The 17974-nt window shown below is 42.6% G+C and overlaps 1 protein-coding gene across 1 annotated transcript in view; it reads left to right on the top strand.

The window, feature by feature from the left end:
- Positions 1-8382, top strand: part of LOC144496972 (class I histocompatibility antigen, F10 alpha chain-like) — a 35243-nt gene extending 26861 nt beyond the window's left edge. Inside the window, exon 6 of the mRNA XM_078217631.1 lies at positions 7331-8382. Within this exon, the coding sequence (XP_078073757.1) occupies positions 7331-7347 (17 nt within the window). The 3' untranslated portion in view covers positions 7348-8382. The remainder of the gene's footprint in view (positions 1-7330) is intronic.
- The last annotated feature ends 9592 nt before the right edge of the window (positions 8383-17974 follow it).

The following is a 17974-nucleotide window of genomic DNA, read 5'->3' as shown; positions in this document are numbered from 1 at the left end:
AATAACAGTGGACCCAACACTGAGGCACACCACCGGTCGTAGGCATTCAGTTTGAAAAACAACCCTCTACAACCACTCTCTATCTTCTATCATCAAGTCAATTTTGTATCCATTTAGCTACCTCACCCTGGATCCTGTGAGATTTAACCTTATGCAACAACCTACCATGTGGTACTTGTCAAAGGCCTTGCTAAAGTCCATGTAGAGAACATCAACTGCACTGCCCTCTTGGTTACCCTTCAAAAAACTCAATCTAATTTGTGAGAAATGATTTTCCACTCACAAAGCTATGCTAATGTCCCTAATCAGTCTCTGCGTCTCTAAATGCCTGTAGATCCTATCTCTCAAAATACCTTCTGACAACTTACCCACTACAGCTGTGAGGCTCACCGCCCTGTCGTTCCCAGGCTTTTCCCTGCAGCTACTCTTAAACAAAGGCACAAAATTTGCCACCTTCCAATCTTCAGGCACCTCACCTGTGACTATTGATGATTCAAATATCTCTGCTAGGGAACCCGCAATTTCCTCCCTGGCCTCCCACAGTGTCCTGGGATAGACTTCATCAGGTCCTGGGGATTTATCTACCTTGATGCGCTTTAAGACTTCCAGCACCTCCTTCTCTGTTATATGTACGCTCCTCAAGACATCACTATTTGCTTCCAAAAGTTCCCTAAGATCCATGCTTTTCTCAACAGTGAATACTGATGAGAAATACTCATTTAGGATCTCACCCATCTCTTGTGGGTTTGCGGAAGAAGCAAGTGTGACATGAGAAAATCATCTTTATCAGACACAGAATGGTTGGGGTCTGGAATGCACTGCCTGGAAATGCGGTGGAGGTCGGTTCAATTGCAACATTCAAGATCGCATTAGATGATTACCTGAGGTCCAAAGATCAGGGGCATGGGAATGGAACTAAGTCATGATGCTCGTTTGGAGAGCCTTTGCAGACACAATGGGCTGAATGGTCTCCTTCTATACCGTAAGAATGTGATTTAAGATTAGATTGGTCAAGATGATGAAGGAAAAGGGAGTTAAGGGAACCTTGGATCAGGGCAGGTCGATTAGGAATATTTGTTCATCTGAAGAAGACATGACTGTGCAAACTGAATGGACTGAAGAACCTGTATCCCATGTTTTAAGCGGGTGTTTTGAAATCTTTGTGACCTCTTTAGAGTGACTCTGGATTAGAATTTTCTTTCAATGGATTACGGACGTGAAGTAGGTCTTGGTGAATAACACAACATGCTCGCCAAGCGATCTGTCACTAGTTTATCAACCGACCCGAACGGGAGCAGGGAAATCTGTAAAAGTGGCTGTTGGGGAGTGGCATGGGGACATTTCAGTATTTGATAGTGTAAGATGAATGAATGATTTTTTTTCACCGGCTGTCTCGAATACATCTCATCCAACTACCTTTTTGTGACTATTAGGGCAGGCAGGTATAGGGGAACCAACAGAGGGGCGAGGTGAGCTAGGGTGGGGATTTGGGGCAGCATATAAAGAACAAAGAACAGTACAGCACAGGAAAAGGAGCTTCGGGCCTCCAAGCCTGTGCCAATCACATTGTCCTATCTAGACCAACCGCTTATATTCCTCTATTCCCTGTCTGTTTATGTGTCTATCCAGATAAATCTTAAATGTCGTATTTGCCTCAACCACCTCAATTGGCAGTGCAATCCAGGCCCCCACCACCCTCCGTGTAAAAAAAACTTCCCCCGCACATCTCCACTGAACCTTTCCCCCCTTATCTTTAACTCGTACTCCCTTGAAATTGTCATTTCTGCCCTGGGAAAAAGCTTCCAAACGTTCATCTGATCTATTCCCCTCATAATTTTGTAAAATTCTATCAGGCCACCCCTCAGCCTCCGTCTTTCCAGGGAGAACAATCCCAGTTTATTCAATCTCTCCTCATAGCGAATACGCTCCATACCAGGCACCATCCTGGTAAACATTTTCTGTATTCTCTCCAAAGCCTCCACGTCCTTCTGGTAATGTGATGACCAGAATTGGACACAGTATTGCAAATGTGGCCTAACCAATGTTTTATATAACTGTAACATAATTTGCTAACGTTTGTATTCCATACTCTGTCCAATGAAGGCAAGCATGCCATATGCTTTCTTCACCACCTTTTCCACCCATGCTGCCACTTTTAAGGGTCTGTGGACATGTACTCCCAGATCTCTGTGTGACTAGGGCAAAGCACAAATTGTGGTGCTGCTATGTGTGTGTGTGTGGTGGGGGGAGGGACAGTGAGGGGTGGGGAGGCTGGAGAGGAGGGTATTATCTTGGACGGTGCCTTCGATACACACAAGGCACTTCAGAATGATGTGTTTCCCTTCCTTACTGACCTTTCAATAATTATTTGAACTAACGACTTTCTTAATCTCACGAGCCTGCCTCTGCAATGGGCTGTGTTGCCTTTCGGTTTGCTAACAAGATAGTTGCTCGTGGATTTATTTTCAAATATCGGTGGCTGGACTGTTGATTTTGGCATCTGCCTGCCTTTGCAGAAACATTGGCACATACTTATCTGGTGGTGGTATGGCCTAATGGATAAGGGGCCTATTTTTGGTGATCAAGTGATTCCATCAGAAAATTGTAGGCTTGAGTGCTGCTGTGATTGTTTAGGGGGAGATGGCAGTGTACCAGTAATATCATGAGAATAATATTCCAGAGTTGCAGGGTAATGTTCCGGGGACATGGGTTCAAATCGCATCATTCCCAATGCTGGGGATGAGGCACAGTCTCATGAAAGGGAAAAATTGCCCTTTTATGGGGACAGGGTCAGTAATGGGTCTGAAGGCAGTTAGGTAGCCACCTGGCATGTGCATCTCTCAAAAGGCATCCCAGTAAGCACGTGCTGAAGCAGGCTGTTTCTCATGATATAGAGATTTCTGTTCCCAGGGAGAAGGCCCAGTTGTTCATCTGGTTCAGGCTGTGTACATAGACTTTCCAAAGACTTTTGGTGATGCACCATTGAGAAGCACTGAAGCCCATTGAAAACAAGAGGGATTGCCAGTATGGGTACAGAGTTAGCTGAGCAGCAGGCATCAGAGTGTATTAGTGCAGGCCTGTGTTATTCAGACTGGAGGAATAGGTTTCGGTTTCCCTGGAGGTGACTGGTAGGTCCTTATTACAGAATTTGCGAATGCCATAAAGCTCAGACATAATGTGAAGTGCAGTGGTGGTTAGGATAAACTTTAAAAGGTTGTGAAGAAGCCTCTCGAATAGGCAAACCAGAGGCAAATGAATTGTAATGCAGTGAAGTGGAAATTAAATATATTTTTGTCAGAAGAATGTGAATGGCAATATTAAATAAGCCGTAAAATGTTAAAAGGAGTGCTGGAATCGAGAAACTTTGGAGTACATAAAGTTTATTTATTAGTCACAAGTAACGCTGACATTAACACTGCAATGAAGTGACTGCGAAATTCCCCTGGTCACAACAACCCGGTGCCTGTTCGGGTCAATGAACCTAACCAGCACGTCTTTCAGAATGTGGGAGGGAACTGGAGCACCCAGAGGAAACCTACTCAGACACAGGGAGAATGTGCAAACTCCACACAGACAGTGACCCAAGCCGGGAATCGAACCTGGCTCCCTGGCATTGTGAGACAGTAGTGCTAACCACTGTGCCAGCCAAACATGTGCCTCACATATGCACAAGATATTGAATGTGACATGGCAGATTGAAAATAAACGCAGAGTTGTGCAGGGTGGCAGCGAAGTGGTGTCATCATTGGGTATTAGACCCACGGCAATGCTCCAAGGGCCTAGATTCGAATCCCACTGGATGGTGAAGTTTGAATTTAAGAGAAACCTAATGGTGACCGTGATGCTATTGATTGTAATGCAAACCTATTTGGCTCACCAATGCTGTTTAGGGAAATAAATCTCTGTGGATCAGACCAGGTAATGTGGTAAAATTTTAACTGCCCTTTTAAATGGCTACATAATTCAAGAGCAATTAGGCATGGGCAACATATCCCCTGAAAAAAAATAAGAAAAAGAGTTATGATTGAACATTGTGGGTGGCAGGGTGGCACAGTGGTTAACACTGCTGCCTCAGAGTGCCAGGGACCCAGTTTCGATTCACAGTCTGTGTGGAGTTTGTTTGTTTCCCTGTGCCTGTGTGGGTTTCCTCTGGGTGCTCCGGTTTCTTCCTACAGTCCAAAGATGCTGGGCTTGCGGATAGCGATGAGTAATGTCGGGCAATAAAGCAGGATATAGATAGGCTGGAAAATTGGGCGGAGAGGTGGCAGATGGAATTTAATCCAGATAAATGCAAAGTGATGCATTTTGGAAGAAATAATGTAGGGAGGAGTTATACAATAAATGGCAGAGCCATCAAGAGTATAGAAACACAGAGGGACTTAGGTGTGCAAGTCCACAAATCCTTGAAGGTGGCAACACAGGTGGAGAAGGTGGTGAAGAAGGCATATGGTATGCTTGCCTTTATAGGACGGGTATAGAGTATAAAAACTGGAGTCTGATGATGCAGCTGTATAGAACGCAGGTTAGGCCACATTTGGAGTACTGTGTCCAATTCTGGTCGCCGCACTACCAGAAGGATGTGGAGGCATTAGAGAGAGTGCAGAGAAGGTTTACCAGGATGTTGCCTGGTATGCTGGGTCTTAGCTATGAGGAGAAATTGGGTAAACTGGGTTTGTTCTCCCTGGAAAGACGGAGAATGAGGGGAGATCAAATAGAGGTGTACAAGATTATGAAGGGGATAGATAGGGTGAATGGTGGGAAGCTTTTTCCCAGATCAGAAGTGACGGTCACGCAGGGTCACGGGCTCAAGGTGAGAGGGGCGATGTATAACTCAGATATTAGAGGGATGTTTTTTTTTTTTACACAGGGTGGTGGGGGCCTGGAATGCGCTGCCAAGTAGGGTGGTGGAGGCGGACACGCTGACATCGTTTAAGACTTACCTGGATAGTCACATGAGCAGCCTGGGAATTGAGGGATACAAACGATTGGTCTAGTTGGACGAAGGAGCGGCACAGGCTTGGAGGGCCGAAGGGCCTTTTTCCTGTGCTGTACTGTTTGTTCAGGTTAGGAGGATTGGCTATGATAAATTTGGCCCTAGTGTCAGGGGGATTAGCGAGGGTAAATGCATGTGGTTCTGGAAATAGGGCTTGGTTGGGTTGTGGTCGGTGAAGACTCGATGGGCGGAATGGCCTCCTTCTGCACAAGATTCTATGATTTATATATATAAAAAAACCTTGTTCGCCTGCAGCTGGAGTACTTTAACCAGTTCTAAGCACCGCACTTTAGGATGGATGTCACAGCTTAAGCGAGAGTTGCAAGCATGGTTCCAAGATTGATGCACTGCCGCTATGTTGATAGCTTGGAGAAACTATCTTGTTCCAAATGAAGAATGAAGAGGCCGTTTCGTAGAAATGTTCAAACACATGCTGTATCCAGACAGTTTGATCGGGAGAAACTGTTCCCATTATGAATGGGTTGAAAACCAGAGGACACCAATGTAAGGTTAAATAAACGAACGGCAACACAAGGAAACATTTTCAATCATTTTAAGATTGGAATGCACGAGCGGAAAGTGTGGTGGAGGTATATTTCAAGGCGCCCCCAGGAGGGGGAACAGTGCAGTGCAGGGCCACTGAATTAGGTGGGATGCAGCCTTTGAATTTCTGGACTTTGACTTAATCCCTGCAAATTACCCCAATGGACGTGTTGGGCCCTATGCCACCGTGTGGCGGGTTTGCACTGGTATTAGATTTGTATGCCGTGACTATTCATTCAAGTTGAACTTTAAAAAGAAAACGTACTCCTGCGAGGTAAAGCGAGTGGCCGATGAAAATCCCTTGGCATCTGACTCATGCTCACTTCAATGCGGCATGCACCTTGAAATGATAAAAAAGTCTGTCCAACTCTGTTTCCGTTAACATAAGCTTTATTGAGGAAAGAAAGGTGACGAGGCTCATCTTCAAATTTGTGCAGTTGTGTCTCAGCCCAAGGGTTTTCCGTATCGAAATCTGTGCGGGGCAGCAGCCAAATGGGTTGGGGGAGTCCGGGACTAGGGGCCATAGCTTGAGGTTAAGGGATAAACCTTTTAGAAGTGAGGTGAGGAGATATTTCTTCACCCAGAGGGTGGTGAATATGTGGAATTCACTACCACCGAATGTAGGTGAGATCAAAACATTCTGATTTCAAGAAGAAATTCGATATAGTTCCCCCTAGGAGCGAAAGGGATCGCGGGATATGGAGGGGGGAGGGGGGAGGGGGGGGGGAGGGGGGAGGGGGGGGAGGGGAAGATCAGGATATTCAATATGATCAGCCATGATCAAAACTAATGGCCAAGTAGGCTCGAATGGCCAAATGGCCTAGTCCTGCTTCTAGTTTCTATCTGTAAGTGGCACTTTGCATGGAAAGAAGTTATAGACTCAATTTACATGAATAATGGTTGGAATGCGAATACTTACAACTAATCAAGTCTTTAAGAAACGAAACAATGGGAGTGGAGAGAGCATCAAGACAGGCTAAAAAGATGTGTATTGTCTCCAGACAAGACAGCCAGTGAAACTCTGCAGGTCCACGCAACTGTGGGAGTTACAAATAGTGTGACATGAACCCAATATCCCGGTTGAGTCTGTGTCTTTATAAGCTCTGTTTGTGAACAGAATTCCCACTCACCTGAAGAAGGGGCTAAGAGCTCCGAAAGCTTGTGTGGCTTTTGCTACCAAATAAACCTGTTGGACTTTAACCTGGTGTTGTTAAACTTCTTACTGTGTTTACCCCAGTCCAACACCGGCATCTCCACATCATGACTTTGCATGGAGACATGTAACTGGAAAGGGCGAGTCAGGGTTGTGGGCGATAGTTAGGGACTCGGTTGATGGAGGAGTGGACAAGTGTTCCAAATGATGACTGACATTGGGGTTGATGGCATAGACAATGGAAGTGGGAAGGGCCTGATGTTCTGGTTGTGGTGGGGAGAATTATGATCAACATTGCCGGGTCCAAAAGGGGTAGAGTATCAACTTGTTCGCAAATGTGCGGCCACCTCAGGGTGTTAGCTGACAGAGTCTTCACAGGGCATTATGTTCGCCTACGTTTCAGTTATCCCCACTTAGCACGATCTCAGACATATTCTCACAGAAGAATGTGCTAAACTGAACAGCTTGATCGAATTGACTGAAAGATTGGGAAGCGACCACTTTGGTAATCACACTGGTGCAGTTAACTAAAGAGCTATCTCGCTGAACCATCAAAAATTGGAAATAGACATGACTTCATTCATTACACTGCTCCGCGCAATCACCCCGATACTGTCTAACACTTATTTTTCATTTTCTAGAGTACAATGCTGTCTAAGCAATACCTGCGAGAGGATTAAACGGCAGAGTTGAATTGGAACCAAGGACACATTGAAAGTAATCAGAAAATCAATCGTTTTATGACATAATCGAGGGCACTTGTATAAACACGTAGCACACGCTTTATGCTTCCATCATTTTATTAACGATTATTCCTTCCCTTAATATTGAAGGAAACATTGCAAATTCAAATCTACAATTGTATAAACTGCTGCTACATATTACATGAGCACAATGCGGAATTAATGCATTTCTGGTGAAGGAGGAAATTTTCCAGAAAACCATATTTGTATCATCAAACATATTTTTATTGGACTAATTGGCACCACTCATAACGGGCCAACAATGCAGAGGGGCACCCCCGGATGGATATTCGATCGGGTCTCCCCCTGCACAGCTGAGAGACTCACGAATTTCAGAAACTACGGAAGATCCCTAATCTGCCTAGCAACAGCGCATAGCTGCATTTTAAACTGGCCAAGGACGATCAAGATCCCTATGAAACGAGACAGAGAGTGGGTTATCAAAACCAAGCTATCACTGAAATATTACCAATTCGGCCAAGGCAGACATAAAAATCTGATAAACTAAGAGATAAGGATAAAAGGTTAAGAATGAAATACCCCAGACACCCAACAGGACAGGATGACATTAACACTCAATCTCACAAGCAGGAAACACAGACACGGAACAATAGGATCAATTTAAATAAGAGGACACATAGAGATGGTAATGGGAAACGCATTTAGACACCGGGGCAGGACCAAGTAATCCCATTAACACGAACACACACCATACAAATGCTAATCCATGAAACTTCCTAGGGACTTTTTGAAACTGACAGACCACTTTATACATTGTGTAAAAAAAGGCATAATCAAATGTTCCCGCGCGAATTTTGGATCCCTATAAAGATCCAGAGCTGATGTGATTTAATTGAGATCAACGTGGCCAAGCCACTGTTTCTGAGCTGGCTACGGGGGTCTCCCTGGGATCCCAGTAATTGTACAATAAAGACACGCTTTGAACCTTGATTTGCGACTCAACTTCTATTCTGCACTGGTAAAGGGATATTTCCCTACAACACTGGCAATTAAAATATGTTTTGTGAATATTGATACATTCCTTATTAGCAGAAGCTTGAACATTGGTCTGATATAACAGTCTTCTCTTGCGTGCTGGAACATTGGATATGGGAATTCTATTAAATCATTGGATGTACAGCGGGGATATCATCCTTTCCACAGACTCAGTTCACCAGCTGCGTCCACAATACCCGAAGATCAATTCAGCCCTATAACTGAGAGGGGGCAATGCCAATGTGACACTTCTATGGACGGCACGGTAGCAGTGGTTATCACTACTGCTTCATAGCTCCAGGGACCCGAGTTCGATTCCCAGCTTGGATCACTGTGTGGAGTTTGCACATTCTCCCGGCGCTCCGGTTTCCTCCCACAGTCCAAAGATGCACCGGTTAGGTTGATTGGCCATGCTAAAAATTGCCCCTTCGTGTCCTGAGATGCATAGGTTAGAGGGTAAATATGTAGGGACATGGGGGTAGGGCCGGGTGGGATTGTGGTCGGTGTAGACTCGATGGGCCAAATGGCCTCTTTCTGCACTGTAGGGTTTCTATGGTTCTACTGCTAACTCTACGATTACAATGGGAATTAGTACAATACGCGTGGCTTAACTTCTGGCCACTATGCAAAATGTGTTTGAGACACCAGGCAAGTGAGCAAAGGCATCTCCAGAAAGTCAAGTGGAACTGTTAAAATGTTGCAAGCTGCGAATGGATTCAGGGAACACTTGAAGTGAAAATGTTAAACATCAGAGTGGGGCATAACTGCAAACTTTCGGTCCATTGATTCCACGTTTTCCAGAGAGGAATGTTCCACTCGATCGGGGTCAACAGATTGGTCGCTTATTAGGCATTCCACCCGACTTTGCACGTCATGAAAACGAGAATTACGTGGAGTAGCATATCTGATCCGCTCTTGTCTATTTTGCACAATTAAAGTGGAAGTATGTGTCACTTTAATTAGACAGCTATTGTTAAACTCAGAGCATAACATCATTTCTCTTAATAATTAGAGTTACTGGATATTTAAACAGGTTCTTTAACTCCTCTCTGAATTTAGTCTGGGACACTGCGTAAATAATGGTATTTGAGCAGGAACTCAAATGCTGCAGCATATATCCTGTTTGCTCCATAATGGTGAAAGGATTACTATAGTCTGTGTGCAGGTATTGAATTTCCATAATCTGTACACAGATATAATGAATAAAAGTTACCAACCATAATAGTATAAAGCTGCCAGATATGGCCAACAGTAAAACAATGGATTTCCTCCGGTTGTCCATTTCTGGGTCGTTGTCACTGTTCCGGAGACTTCTTCTAATCTTGCTTGTCAGCACAATGTGCCTGATGGTCAGGCCATTGAGCATCAGAATCAAGAGGAAGGGAATAAAAGGCATTAAAGCGATGTCAACCCACAAAAATGTAACCCATATAGGTTCAGTATAGAGGCTTAACTTTACATTGCAGAACCATAATACATTGTCGATTATTATGCTAGGTTTAAACGTAAAGTAAATCGGGAAGTTTTCCAGAATGCTCAGCCCACATATTGTCGCTACAACCACTCCCGCAGTTTTTTCAGTGCAATATTGTGTTCTTAATTTTTGCCAACAAATGGCAACAAATCGGTCAAAGGTGAAAGCTACAGTTAGCCAGACGGAACATTCAATAGAAGCAAAAATTAAGAAGAAATTCAGACTGCAGACAGGAGTGATGTCCAGGAAGGAATCTGGAAAATAGATTTCATTCATCTCATACAGGATCACGTCAACAATCAGGACAAGTAGATCTGTCGCTGCCATGGAAACCAAGTAAACAGTGATGCATTTGGAGAGGCCACATTTCCCCCGGGAAAGGATCACAATGGTTAAAAGGTTGGCTGAAATTGCAGAAGCAGTGAAATAAATCAGCAATATAGATTTGAAAAAATAAATTGCACATGATAAATTGCAACAATTAGTCTGGAGTTTTTCTTCACTCAAAACATTTACCCTCTGCCTAGTTAAAAGGAGAAATTCTGAGGGAACATAACTATTTAACCATTCGCGAAACATTTAGTGCTGGAATTACCACGAAAAAAAATCTAAAAAGGTGTCCTGATACTGAAATCGAGCTCTCATTTATTATCTTTTCCCTTCAGGCAACTTTAGACAAATCAATGAATTCATATTTTATTGCAGTATCTTCATAAAATTAACAACTTGTTTACAAATTCTCTCAAGCTCTATTTGTCAATATTTCAAAAACAACACTTCTAGAGCCAGAAATCTTTACAGTACAGAGATACTTTAGCCCATCAAGTTCCTGTTAGTTCCCTGAAGTACAATCCAGTCAATCCCCAAAGACTTGAAGGATCAGTTCTAAGCCTAGTCTGTCTAACTTTCCTACAAAGGAAAAGTGTCCATTCTCGATGTCAGTCTCATAAAACCTCTGAACTGATTTTGTTTACACCTTTCCTTGAAGAAGGTGACCAATATTGTACATAATACTCCAAATGCTGTCTCACAATAGCCTGTACAACTGAAGCATAACCTGCTTACATTCATATTAAATTCTACTCACAATAAAGCACAGCATCCTATTAGTTTTCTCAATTATTTGCAATATTTGCACGTTAAGCTTTCATGATTTATATGCTAGCACACCCAAATCCCTCTGCAATCTCTCATTTAAGTAACTTGCTCCTTTTATATTTCTCCTGCCAAAATGGACAATTTCACATTTTTCTACATGATACTCTAATTGCCTACTCTTTGCCAACCCAGTTAACAACTTTACATCCCTTTGTAGCCTGCTATGTCCCCTTTGCAATTCACTTTCCTACCTTTTTGTTTTACCAGCAAGTTTAGCAACCGTACCTTTGGTTCCTTCATCCAAGCAATTTACTTAAATTGTGGAAGTTTGAGGCCCAGTATTGATCGCTATGGCACACCAATCGTTCCATCTTGTCAATCAGAAAATGATACGTTGGTAGTATGCCTACAGTACAGAAGGTGGTCATTTGGACTATGAGTCTGCACCAACTCTGACAGAGGATCCCACCTGGGCCCTGCCCTCGTACCCCATTTATTTACCCCACTAATCCCTGTAATGTATGCATCTTGGGTTGCTAAGTGGCAATTTAACATGGCCAATCCATCTAAACCACACATCTTTGGACTGTGGGAGGAAATCAGCACACCAGGAGGAAACCCATGCAGACACAGGGAGAATGTGCAAACACCACACAGACAGTCATCCAAGGCCGGAATTGAATTTGGGTCCCTGGCACTGTGAGGCAGCAGTGCTAACCACTGTGCCACCATGCCACCCAAACGCACTGATTCCTGTCAGCTAGCTAATTTTCTATGCATGCCCATATGTTACTACCTACCCCATGAGTTTTTATTTCCATAATAATCTTTGATATGGCAACTTGTCAAATTATTTCTGGAAATTTAAGAACTGCACATCGACTGGCTCCCCTTGATCCACAACACATGCTATTCTTTCCAAGAACTCCAATAAATTGGTCAAATTGATTTCCTTCTCACAAAACCATGTTGACTCTCAGATAATCTAGCACTTTAAGTGCTCTGCAAGATGACTTCAATAATTTGTTCTAACAGTTTCCTTCTGTACTGTAGAAAAATAGATAATCAGCCATGGATATCAAAGGAAATAAAGCAGGGTGTCAAATTGAAGGAAAATGCATACAAAGTGGCAAAGATTAGTGGGAACCTAGAGGATTGGGAAATCTTTAAAGGTCAGCAGAAAGCAACGAAAAAAGCTATAAAGAAAGGTCAGATGGATTATGAGTGTAAACTAGCTAAGAATATAACAGATAGCAAATTTTCTACAACTATATAAAAAAAAGAGTGGCGAAAGTAAACATTGGTCCTTTAAAGGACAAGAAGGGGATGTAATAACTGGAAATGAGAAAATGGCTGAGGCATTGAACAGGTATTTTGTGTCAGTCTTCAGTGGAAGACACAAATAACATGCCAAAACCTGATGACAGGAAGGCTATGGCAGGTGAGAACCTAGAAACTATCATTATCACGAAAGAGGTAGTGTTAATGGGGCTAAAGGTAGACAAGTCTCCTGGTCCTGATGGAATGCATCCCAGGGTACTGAAAGAGATGGCGGGAGAAATAGCAAATGCACTAGTGGTAATTTATCAAAATTCGCTGGACTCTGGGGTGGTTCCAGCAGACTGGAAAACAGCAAATGTGACGCCACTGTTTAAAAAAGGGGGAAGACAAAAGGCAGGTAACTATAGGCCGGTTAGCTTAACTTCTGTAGCAGGGAAAATGCTTGAATCTATCATCAAGGAAGTAATACCAAGACATCTGGATACAAATTGTCCCATTGGTAAGACGGAGCATGGATTCATAAAGGGCCGGTCATGTTTGACTAATTTGGTGGAATTCTTTGAGAACATTACATGTGCAGTTGGGACCGCAATTGTTTATGATTTACATAGATGATTTGGAGTTGGGGACCAAGTTTAATGTGCCAAAATTCGCAGATGACACTAAGATGGGTGGAAGAGCAAAGTGTGTAGAGGACGCTGAAAGTCTGCAAAAGGATATAGATAATCTAAGTGAATGGACGAGGGTCTGGCAGATGGAGTACAATGTTGGTAAATGTGAGGTCATCCATTTTGGTAGGAACAGCAGCAAAATGGACTATTATTTAAATGGTAAAAAATTGCAACATGTTGCTGTGCAGAGGTGTCCTTATGCAGGAATCTCAAGGAGTCGGTTTGCAGGTAATTAAGGCGGCAAATGTAATTTTATCCTTCATTGCTAGAGGGATGGAGTTTAAAAACAGCGAGATTATGTTGCAGCTGTATAAGGTGCTGGTGAGGCCACACCTGGAGTACTGTGCACAAATTTGGTCTCCTTACTTGAGAAAGGATATACTGGCACTGGAGGGGGTGCAGAGGAGATTCATTAGGTTGAATCCGGAGTTGAGAGGGTTGGCTTATGAGGAGAGACTGAGTAGACTGAGGATATACTCATTGGAATTCAGAAGAATGAGGGGAGGTCTTATAGAAATATAAGATTATGAAGGGAATAGATAAGATAGAAGCAAGGAAGTTGTTTCCACTGGCAGATGAAACTAAAACTAGGGGGCATAGCCTCAAAATAAGGGGAAGCAGATTTAGGACTGAGTTGAGGAGGAACTTCACACAAAGGGTTGTGAATCTGTGGAATTCCCTGCCCAGTGAAGCAGTTGAGGCTACCTCATTGAATGTTTTTAAGGCAAGGATAGATAAATTTTTGAACAGTAAAGGAATCAAGGGTTATGATGAGCGGGCGGGTAAGTGGAGCTGAGTCCACGAAAAGATCAGCCATGATCTTATTGAATGGCGGAGCAGGCTCGAGGGGCCAGATGGCCCACTCCTGCTCCTAGTTCTTATGTTCTTATAACTTCTGTGATGACAACTGTATTACAGATTTTTCTTTGTCACCCTGCCCTTTAGATGAAAAGGTGTTACATTGGCTATTTTCCAATCTAATGCTACCTTCCACAAATCTAGGGAATTTGAAAAGCTAAAATCAATGCATCAACTATCTCATCGTCACTTCCTTTAAGACATTAGGATGAAATCCGCCAGCATCTGGGAAATCATCATGCTGCAGCTCCAACAGCTTGCTCAGCGCACAATTGTAATCTTCTTCACTTCCTCCCTCCCATTTTCGGATTGACAGCTATCCCTGGGATGTTACTTGTATCCTCGACAGTGAAGGCCGATGCCAAATACATCTGCCATCTCTTTATTTTCCATTATCAGTTCCCACACTATTTATTGGACCACTTTTCTTATTATTTAAATATAAAAAGACAAGATCTTACTATCTTTTCATATTTCAAGCTCTTCTACTAATATCCCTTATTAAAATTCAGTCATAATTTACCTTTTTTAATATTTAGTCCAATCTTCCTCCTGCCCCTGATCTTTGTGTAATTCTATGCTTTTCTCTAACTTTCATACTTGCTTTATTTCTTTTTGGTTAGCAGTCCGTCACTTCGAATTTCTCTTTGTCATTGGATTGTATCTATTCCGTGTAGTCTGAAATATCCCCTTAAATGTCCACCACTGCATCTCTGTTGACTTAGCCCTTCACCTGATTTGCCAGTTCAGTCCTGTTCTGAAATATAGGTCCCATGTGCCTTGATGTTCACTCTGAGTATATTTTCCACCTTCAAAGATCAATGTCAATTGGCACTCTTAAGAACTGCACCACCAAGTCTATATCACGTCACAGCATCCATTCTGCCAAATTGCATCATTGCACACTTTTCAGTATTTAGTTAGATATTTGGCTGCCCACTCTGCCGTCCTATCTATGCTATGTTTCAGGCATCTTTCTCATTATATGCTACTCTTACACGTTTGGTATAATTGGCAAAGTTTATAATTTGTCTCCATATTCCACCATCTAAGTCATTTATAAATAGCAAAACAACAGCAGTGGTTCCAGCACTGGCACTTTGGAAACACTACGATCGACGAGATTCAAAGATGAAAAAAATCTCCATCGACTCACTGTTTTCTGTCTAATTATCTCTCTTTTTTAAATCCTCCTATTCCATCGGCCTCAATTTTGTAAACCACCCTTTAATGTGTCACTTTGTCAAACTTCTTTAAAAAGTTGACAACATCCACAACAGTCTTTTCACCAACACAGTGGCACACCCTGCCTCACAAAGCCAGGGAGCCGTGTTCGTTTCCCAGCTTGGATCACTGTCTGTGTGCAGTCTGCAGATTCTCCTTGTTTGCGTGGGTTTCCTCCGGATGCTCCAGTTTCCTCCCAGATTCCAAAAGACGTGCTGGTTCGGTGCGCTGGCCATGTTAAATTCTCCCTCAGCGGACCCGGACAGGCGACCATGGGATTTTCACAGAAACTTCATTGCAGTGTTAATGTAAGCCTACTTGTGACACGAATACTTTAAAAAAAAATATTTGTTAACTCAAACAAATCTTCACTTTACCGTGTAGTGTCAACTTTAGTTTGAGTTGATCCTGTCCTTTAAGCAAATGCAGTTAGAGAACCCGGTAGAGATTCTAATGTTTGACCCCAATGCAAGTCCAAAAGTGCTAAAGGTTCTGGGTTAGAGTAATTTAAATTAATTCAAACTGAATTGTCGGGCACCTCCACGTACCCAAAGACTTAAAACGCGCCACCCCTCGGCAGCTTTAAGTATCCGATTTGCCCTTCATTGGAGCACATTGCAATTACTGCAGAAGTCTTGTATTCAAAAATGTCTGACTACTTCAATCACCTTTCGACACGTGCAATGCAGCAGCCAATCAAGGAAGATGTAGGGATTTCCAAAACGTACTTGTGATTCGGCACGAATTGCACAGGCTGCATCGATTTTCACCTTCCGAAATAAAACAAAACACAGAAGATGCAGGAAATGCTGAGCGGGACTGGCGACATCGTTTCAGGTCGCAACATTTCATCTGATGTCAACTCTATTCCCAGTTCGATCTAATACTCTTATGTTATAGGAATGATGAAATAGAACAGCCAATTTGGAAACTCTGATTAATATGAATCAATTGGAATGGACGAGATCTGTTATATGCGCCATTACACACTGGTCACAAGTTAAGGTTAAATTGCTTGCAGGTCAAATACAAGTGAATTTTAAAAAAAATCAGGCCATGTATGCTCCCACTCATTTTACATTATGAAATATCAAGTTGACTCGCTACTGGTGGAATGACCACTGAACGACCATTGCAAGATGCAGTGACAATAAGGTCGCTACCTCGCAACAAGGATCCACGGCGCCAACTTAATAAATACACAATTCTGTAGAAACTTGCAGGAGAAGTAATTTGACGAGTTTGCTAATTTAGAAAGTTTATGGAATATTAGTTTAATGCAACTCACTCATAGAACTTCTACATTGCAGAAGGAGGCTATTCGGCCTATCTATTCTGCACGGACTCTCTGACTGAATCCCTGTAACCCCACATAATTACATCATTAATTCCATCTAACCTGCACATCTTTGGACTTTGGGAGGAAACAGGAGCATCAAGAGAAAACACACGCAGACACTGGGAGAATGTGTAAACTCCACACAGTCATCCAAAGGTGGAATTGAGCCCGGGTCTCTGGCACTGTGAGGCAGCAATATTTCATTAATTTTAATGAACAGGCAATTTGATACTATGTCATAATTACACAAGCAGAAAATGCTCGTACAGTAAAATACTGGTAAAGCTAAATGCTTACTGAGAATATAACTTACCAGGAACACCAAGTAGTGCAAGGATAGGGTAATAAATTTCTTGTACCTGAGTAAGTATTGCACGTTCCATACTCGCGGAACAGTGGCAAAACTGTTGGGAGACACAGCTGAGATGCGTTCAGGTCACGCTCTCGTTTATAATCCAAAAGTCTCGTGACACAGTTAAGTTTCGAAACAATTGTCACGTGGAATACTTTTCATCCCACGAGAGATGCAAATCTCACAGCAAAAACAGCTGAAGTGCCACGTGTACATTTTCAAACCTTTTTCTTTTAATATCCTAATTAATTGGTAGGATTCCTCTGGGAGTTGGCATCACAGCTATTGCTTCCGTTCAATAAAACAGTCACATCACACACTAATGGACAAGCGTAATTCTGAAGTGGCCTTCATAGAAGATTAAGAGGCGATTTGATAAAATTATATACGATCCTGAAAGCTTTTGACAGGATGGGTGTAGAGAGGATGTTTCTTCCTATGGGAGAAATTGGGACGAGGGTCGTTGTTAAAATTTAAGGGCCACCCATTTAAAACAGAAATTAGGCGATTGTTTTTCTCTGAGAACCGTGAGTTTTGGAACTGTTCCTGAAAGGGTGGTGGAAGCAGAGTGTTGGAATACTTTAAAGGCAATGTTGGATTGGTTCTCGATATGTAAAGGGAGTGATAGGTTATCTGGGTTAGATGGGATGAAGATTTAAGTTTGCTACCGGATCAGCCATAACCTTGTTGAATAGCAGAGCAGGCTTGAGGGACGGGGTGACCTATTCCTGTTCCTTGTTCTCAGTTAGGTACTTTTGACACGTTAAATCCCCAACTTTTATTTTCTGGTATATCTATTCTTGCTTTTAATGAAATTTTCTTGACCATTAATATTGAACACATGTTAAAACCGACAGTGTATGTTATAGTTTTCATTCTTTCTTCTTCATCAACAACAAGTTGAACGTTATGTCAGCTCGGAATTTCTCATTTCACACACATATAGTCAGCCACAGCACTTCCATGTCAGATTTATACAGATTTAATCACGGTGTTGCACACACACATACGCAGATGCACACATACATACACGAACACAAACACACATACATACACAAACACACACATACTCAGGTCAAACAGAAATATACGCTGAAGGTGCCAGTGATATGTTTCTTTTTCCAAGACCAATTATCAGGAATAGAATAGTTGATGAATTGGCCACAGGTTTGTAGTGTATTCCTTCTCGCAAGAGGAGCTCAATTGATTCATTTTATCTGGAACGCGAACACTTCAGATGCACATGAGG

Source organism: Mustelus asterias, chromosome 8, assembly GCF_964213995.1.
Source record: "Mustelus asterias chromosome 8, sMusAst1.hap1.1, whole genome shotgun sequence".
NCBI lineage: Eukaryota > Metazoa > Chordata > Chondrichthyes > Carcharhiniformes > Triakidae > Mustelus > Mustelus asterias.
The sequence above is the reverse complement of the archived record's forward strand: the minus strand, read 5'-3'. Positions and strand labels throughout refer to the sequence as shown.